The sequence below is a fragment of the Thalassophryne amazonica genome, chromosome 6, assembly GCF_902500255.1.
Source record: "Thalassophryne amazonica chromosome 6, fThaAma1.1, whole genome shotgun sequence".
NCBI classification, from domain to species: Eukaryota; Metazoa; Chordata; class Actinopteri; order Batrachoidiformes; family Batrachoididae; genus Thalassophryne; species Thalassophryne amazonica.
In genome coordinates, this window is record NC_047108.1 from 63,456,342 (window position 1) to 63,464,594 (window position 8,253).

General features: G+C 37.5%; 1 protein-coding gene across 2 annotated transcripts in view; it reads right to left on the reverse strand.

The window, feature by feature from the left end:
- LOC117512296 overlaps positions 1–7,275 on the reverse strand; it is a 9,346-nt gene extending 2,071 nt beyond the window's left edge. The window contains exons 1-2 of one of the 2 annotated variants that reach the window (XM_034172311.1): positions 7,109–7,275; positions 6,718–6,796 (exon numbers count right to left, since the gene is read on the reverse strand). In XM_034172311.1, coding sequence (XP_034028202.1) covers positions 6,718–6,782 — 65 coding nt within the window. In that variant the 5' untranslated portion in view covers positions 6,783–6,796; positions 7,109–7,275. Of the gene's footprint in view, positions 1–6,717; positions 6,842–6,946; positions 7,073–7,108 lie in introns of those variants that run through there. The other variant, XM_034172310.1, reaches the window with a different exon arrangement.
- Positions 7,276–8,253: the final 978 nt, after the last annotated feature.

Sequence of the window (8,253 nt, forward strand, 5' to 3'; positions counted from 1 at the left end):
TTTTTCCTGTCGCGGCGCACACACATTTGCAGTCGTCACGGAAACAACTCGGCGAATTTGCGCGCACGTCTTTCATTACAAAATGTCCTTAAACAGTGGAATGTCTGCATAAAGTCCTCATGCAGGCCTGTTCTGAATCTTCTCTGTTCTCTCATGACGTCCTGGGTGAATTAAGCCTTAAATTAGAATGTTTTCAGGTCGAAACAGGCCAACGACGGTGCCTGGAAGCGCTGCGCGACGTCCCGCTCCATGGGAAGTCCTTACACCGACAGAAACACCCCATAATCTCTCATCAGCCGTTAAACTTTTCACCGAAAACCAGCTTAATTTCTCGAATAGTGTCCACTCGGATATCCCTCACAGGTCCAGAAAAAATGTTGATAAAGCAACGCGCGCCGTCCGCAGCGGCTATTCAGACAGAGATTCCGACGGGCAGGGTGGAGCACTCCTCACTCAAGGCCTGCCCACAGGCGAATGACGTCACCGACGTGTGAAAAAACTCACGCATGCGCACGAGTGTTCAAGCTTGTCTGGCGTAAAAACATATGAATCAAATCCATTTATTTTTTGAAAAAAATAAAAAGGACCGCTTTTTTCATCACAGACCTCGTGTGTGTGTGTATATATATATATATATATATATATATATATATATATATATATATATATATATATATATATATATATATACACACACACACACACTCAACAAAAATATAAACGTAACACTTTTGGTTTTGCTCCCATTTTGTATGAGATGAACTCAAAGATCTAACACTTTTTCCACATACACAATATCACCATTTCCCTCAAATATTGTTCACAAGCCAGTCTAAATCTGTGATAGTGAGCACTTCTCCTTTGCTGAGATAATCCATCCCACCTCACAGGTGTGCCATATCAAGATGCTGATTAGACACCATGATTAGTGCACAGGTGTGCCTTAGACTGCCCACAATAAAAGGCCACTCTGAAAGGTGCAGTTTTATCATACAGCACAATGCCACAGATGTCGCAAGGTTTGACGGCGCGTGCATTTGCATGCTGACAGCAGGAACGTCAACCAGAGCTGTTGCTCGTGTACTGAATGTTCATTTCTCTACCATAAGCCGTCTCCAAAGACGTTTCAGAGAATTTGGCAGTACATCCAACCAGCCTCACAACCGCAGACCACGTGTAACCACACCAGCCCAGGACCTCCACATCCAGCATGTTCACCTCCAAGATCGTCTGAGACCAGGCACTCGGACAGCTGCTGAAACAATCGGTTTGCATAACCAAAGAATTTCTGCACAAACTGTCAGAAACCGTCTCAGAGAAGCTCATCTGCATGCTCGTCGTCCTCATCGGGGTCTCCACCTGACTCCAGTTCGTCATCGTAACCGATTTGAGTGGGCAAATGCTCACATTCGCTGGCGTTTGGCAAGTTGGAAAGGTGTTCTCTTCATGGATGAATCCCGGTTCACACTGTTCAGGGCAGATGGCAGACAGCGTGTGTGGCGTCATGTGGGTGAGCAGTTTTCTGATGTCAATGTTGTGGATCGAGTGGCCCATGGTTGCGGTGGGGTTATGGTATGGGCAGGCGTCTGTAATGGACGAAGAACACAGGTGCATTTTATTGATGGCATTTTGAATGCACAGAGATACCGTGACGAGATCCCGAGGCCCATTGTTGTGCCATACATCCAAGAACATCAGCTCATGTTGCAGCAGGATAATGCACGGCCCCATGTTGCAAGGATCTGTACACAATTCTTGGAAGCTGAAAATGTCCCAGTTCTTGCATGGCCGGCATACTCACCGGACATGTCACCCATTGAGCATGTTTGGGATGCTCTGGACCGGCGTATACGACAGCGTGTACCAGTTCCTGCCAATATCCAGCAACTTCGCACAGCCATTGAAGAGGAGTGGACCAACATTCCACAGGCCACAATTGACAACCTGATCAACTCTATGCGAAGGAGATGTGTTGCACTGCATGAGGCAAATGGTGGTCACACCAGATACTGACTGGTATCCCCCCCCCAATAAAACAAAACTGCACCTTTCAGAGTGGCCTTTTATTGTGGACAGTCTAAGGCACACCTGTGCACTAATCATGGTGTCTAATCAGCATCTTGATATGGCACACCTGTGAGGTGGGATGGATTATCTCAGCAAAGGAGAAGTGCTCACTATCACAGATTTAGACTGGTTTGTGAACAATATTTGAGGGAAATGGTGATATTGTGTATGTGGAAAAAGTTTTAGATCTTTGAGTTCATCTCATACAAAATGGGAGCAAAACCAAAAGTGTTGCATTTATATTTTTGTTGAGTATATATATATATATATATATATATATATATATATATATATATATACACACACACACACACACACACATATACATACATACACATACATGAATGAATGTTACTGAACAAGTTTACAATTACAACACAAAACTCATCGTACTTCATTAGATACATATCTTGAAAACATCATTTTTTTTATATTGATTTTTAAACTGATTGATATTTGGACATCATTTGAGTTCATCCGTCAGGTTATTCCATAATCTAGGGCCACACATGGAGACACAGAAACCGTTCCTGGTCATCTGAGCGCAAGCAATTTTAAAATGATACAAGCCCCGAAAATTCTATTTTCCCCTCTCTCTCAGTAAAATATTGTTGAATTCTAAATGCCACTTGTTTATTTTTCACTTTGTACATTAATTGAACAGTTTTGAATGAAATCATATCATTAGTTTTTAATATTTGAGATTTAATGAACAATGGGTTGGTGTGGTCTCGATAACCTGCATTATGAATTGTCCTTAATGCTCTTTTTTGAAGAATGAATAATGGTTGCAATGTACGTAGTTTTGGAATTGTTGCCCCAAACGTCAGCACAATAAGTCAAGTAGGGTGCAACCAATGAACAATACAAAGTATGTAGTGCTCTGCAATCAAGAACATGCTTTACTTTATTTAATACTGCAATACTCTTTGATACCTTCATTTGAATATGCTGAATATGAGCTTTCCAATTAATTTTTTCATCAATAATGACACCTAAAAACTTATTCTCTTTGACACACTCTATGTTTACCCCATGTATACTTAACTGAATTTGTATGTCTTTTTTATAATTTCCAAGTAACATTTAATTTTAGACAAATTTAATGATAATTTGTTAATATCAAACCATCTCTTTAACTTTATCATTTCTGTTCCTAAATCAGATAATTGTTGCAGATTTTCCCCTGAGCAAAACAGGTTTGTGTCATCTGCAAAGAGCACAGATTTAACAAGATGAGACTTTACATAAATCATTAATGTATAAAATAAATAATTTTAGGCCCAACACAGAACCCTGTAGTAGCCCACAAATTATGTCCAGACACGAAGAACAGTATTCCCCGAGTTTAACAAACTGCTTTCGGTTTTGTAAGAAGCTTTTAATCCAACTCAGAGCAACCCCTGTGATCCCATACAGTTCCAACTTTTGAAATAATATATTGTGATTAATTGTGTCAAAAGCCTTGCTTAAGTCAATAAATAAACCTGCAACTATTACCCTTTGGTCCACATGTTTATTGATCTCTTCTATGGAATCGAGCAATGCCAGTGTCGTGGACCTTTTCGCTTTAAAACCATATTGACTTTCATCAAGCAAGTTGTGTCCATCTATAAATTTATCCAGACTGCTGTTGTAAAGTTTTTCCAGTATCTTTGAAAATTGTGACAATAGAGACACAGGCCTGTAGTTAGTAAAAAGATGCTTGCTACCAGATTTGAATAAAGGTATCACTTTTGCCACTTTCATACTGTTAGGAACAATCCCAGTTTGAAATATATGATAATGAGTTTGTGATTTCAGTAATTATTCGCTTTACTAAGGACATATGTACCTCATTATGATCTGCTGACTTTTTACTTTTACGTACTAACTATGTTAATAATTTCCCTTTCATCTACTGGGCTGAGAAACATTGTATGCAGATTTCTGGCAATTAATTGCTGATTTTCCCATGTACTGTGTGGGATTTCAGCTGCCAGATCTGGCCCAACGTTAGCAAAAAATTGATTGAAACTATTCACTACTTGGCTCATGTTATATTCATCTTTGTTGTCATAAGTAAAGTATGTTGGATAGTTATTTGTTTTGGGTTTATTTGCTATAATACTATTCAATATTTTCCATGTTTCCTTTATATTGTTTTTATTATCGTTTAGTATTTTTCCAAACTATGATTTTTTTACAGTTCCGCATAATAGTTGTTAGCTTATTTTTATAGTCCTTATATTTAACTTCTGCCTCTCTTGATTTACTTTTAATGAATTCTCTGTATAGCATATTTTTCTTTTATATGCCTTTTGAAGACCTTTTGTTATCCATGGGTTATTTTTATAGTTATTTTTATTATACTGTATAATTGGACATTTTTTGTTATATATATTGAGAAATATGTTTTCAAATTTGGAATATGCTAAATTCGCATCTTGCTTATTGTAAATGGGATTCCAATCCTGTAAAAGTAAATCCTTTTTTAAGGCAGTAATAGCTTCTTCAGATTGCAGGCGCTTGCAATATTGTTTTTTTCTCAGTACATTTTTTATTAAACTTCAAATCAGTTACTATAAAAATTGGTAAATGGTCACTAATATCATTAGTTAATAAGCCACTTAGTGTTTTGGTATCAATATCATTTGTAAATATATTATCAATGAGAGTAGCTGAATGTGAAGTGATTCTTGAAGGCCTAGTAATTTTTGGATATAGATTCAGACTGTACATAGTGTTAATGAAATTCTTAGTTACTATATGCTGATATGGGTTTAAGAGATCAGTGTTTATATCTCCACAAACAAATACTCACTTATTACACATCTGTGAAAACAATTTCTCTGTCCAATTTTGAAACGCTTCAATTTTAGAGCCAGGAGCTCTATATATGCAGCTAATAATTAGACTTTTGCCTTTTTCCATACCTATTTCAATTGTGATGGATTCCAAAAGATTTTCCACAGCCACAGTCATTTGATCTTTAATTTTGTAGTTAATCCTAACATACAAAGCAACTCCTCCTCCTCCTCTATTTTGTTTATTCAGATGATTAAATTCATAACCCCCCAGCTCATAGTTTGTGTCATCACCCTCTGTAAGCCATGTTTCCATTATGGCAATTATACTGAATGGTTGACAAAACTGTTTTAAATATCAAATTCTATTCATACGTAGCACTTCAGATTAGTCAATGTAGTTCTTGTGATTATGACATTATGCACCTTTACTTGTTTTTAAATCTGTTTGTAGAGTGCCAAAATTATCTTTTGAAGTGACCTTCTTAAACACTTTTTGTGGTTCCAAAATCTGTCTTTCCATGTTTACCGCAGTCATTTCATACTTGAAATACAAAAACAAACAAAAATAAACCTTATACATGATTTGGATTTAAACCGTGCCACTGGATCAAAATCCATGCCGTATCACTTACACCACAGCATTTGACACTCTGCAAAGGATCACAGCATGAAGTCATCATAGATACCAGTGGAGAAAGTCAAGTCTGGGAGCATGTGCTGGTGCTGCACTTTGCTGCATCTACGAGACCACAGAACGACCTTGGGTCCTGGATGGTAACCAGCCAGTCAGACAACCAGTCTATTCCAACATCTCTAAAATAACCTGCTAACTGCCACAGCCAGGTGAAAACATGGTCCCCTTGGCCTTCTCCAGCTACTGGCATCCTCAACATTCAGGCACATGCGTGCTAGATCATGTACAGAAAAACAGGCCACATGGCCAAACTGTCAAACCTGACACTTCCTCACAATGCAAGTGATACTCTCTTAGTAATTGCTCATTTGATACAAAATCATTCCAGCAGTATCCAAGGATCCTCCGAAGACACCTAGTACCAAAGACATCCAGTTGTCACCACAGGCCACTGGAGAAACTTGAAACTTAATTTAAAACCTTATCTTTACCTTAACCATATCCCTTAACATGGCTGAGCTACGTATGGCTAGACATTGGAATTATTCAGTGGCTATGTATGAATAGCTGCTTTGTTCTGAGTTTCAACTGCACATTATATCAAGTGATCAGTGATGGAGTATGAGAGGAAAAAACATCTGCACTGCAAAATATATCCCACGGGTCAGCTTGGGGAATCACTCATTTAGTAATCGATGAGCAAATTTGTTGAGTAGACGTCATATATAATGACATGTGATACCATTACTGCATAAACTGCACATCCACACATCCTCTAGTCTAAACTGTACATCAATTAAATAGTGTATAGGAGTACAATACATTCTTCAGTCTAATAATGTGTATTTTATCATGTGTTTTCTTGTTTTTTTTTGTGCGGCCTGTTTTTACTGCGCACATGACAATAAAAAAAAACTCTACACTTAAATCTTCTATTTAAAGCTCTGAAGTATTAACTAAAGTAAACAATTATTTGGCAAAGCATTCTAACTGTTGGTTTCAATACACCGCAGTAAACAGACAGATCTGACAAGACTGATCAATTATAAGGAAAGAAAAACAAGGCCAAACAGGCTGATTAAAATAGATAGACTGATGATCTTTGTCAAGTGGCACAGACTGCAGCAGACTCTACAAACTGGACCAGACAAGACAGACCGAAGTCTAGATGACAGAAAGAAACTAGAGATGTAGAGCAACGTGAAAACACTAAATACTTAGATTTACCTCATATGATTGTGGATTTGAATTCTGTTCTGACTTTTCTGACGAAGAACTGAAGACGAATCCATAATGATGCTCACAGCTGTTAAGTGGCGGATGAAGCTCTGGTTAAATCAGTGTTTACACACTATCAAAACACAAAAACATTAAAATAAACATTAACTTAATATGTTTTACACATATGATTTGACAACCATTTAATGTTATTAACCAGCCAAATTAATATACTTACTAATTAATACGACACTATCGTTTTAACTCACATCAGCTAAAACTAACAAACAGCAGCTGTAGTTTAATCACAAGCTAAACTCGTCTCGATTTGTTTAGTACACATAAAAGACCATTTCAATTCACACTTTACAAACATTAAATACAAAAATATCCCGTTTGCCTTCCTTCCGCGTTTCCACTGCATCAAAAAATTATTTTCTGAAGCATTAACTTCCAAACGTGTTGCGTTTTGTGTCGATTTAAAGAACGTTCACTGTGTAAACTAAACAACGCACAAAAGTGAACCGTCAACTTCCTGGATCGCAGCAGTTTGTAAAAAAGCATGCACTGCCATTGGCTACGATGTAAAGCGGCACCGACCAATCAGTGGGTGCGCTTGGCTTCGACGGGGTTTTTTCCTTCTTCTTTAGTGTTTTTTCCAATGGCAGTTGGCAAACAAGCTTTAGTGCATTACCGCCACTAACTGGTAAGGAGCGTGGCTCTAGACTTGGAAGTGGAAAAAGAAGAAGAAGAGGGGAAAAAATCGTTTTAATGAATTTTTTAATATCTGTGTATTCTCAAATTCCGAGCATTAACACAGTTCCTCATAAATAGTGAAAATAATATGTATATGTTGCAAATTGCGGACATGAACGAGCGAAGCTCTTTAGCATCTCACCATGTCATTTAGGTCCTTCAGATTTTTTTTATTTTTTTTTAAGTGCTTCAGGGGAGCATTGGCATGGCTAAATCCTTTCTCCGCCCCTCCAGACCCCTCTGCCTTTATAAGCATTTTTCTTTTTTTGGCTTTCAGCTTCTGGGGGGCTCCAACCCACAGACCCTTCTAATTACAACCCTCTTAACCCCCCGTCACTTTAAGCATTTTTAAAATGTAGATGTAAATTAATATTCAAAGTTTTCAGCTAGTTAACAGTAGGGCTGTACAATATGGCCAAATTATTGTATCTCAGTATTGTCATATCAGTATAATATACGATATGACTATGATTTCACACAGTGCAGCAACAGTGAAAATTAAACATTTTTAAACAAAACAGTAATAATACCACAATCATTTTGCACTCATCATGAGGTTAGGATACTGTGCCCTCCAAAAGTATTGGAACACATGGCATTTCACACATTTTAATTTGTTTATGCCATTTCAAATACAAGAAAAAAAAGAATAAAAATTTCTAAAATTATCTTCCTCAAACTCAAACGTAAAGCACATTTCTAAAACTTGATAATAATTGTCAGTTTTATTGCCAGTTTTCTTCAGACAATTCAGGGGATGGAACCAAGAACATTTCCAAGTCACTGAAT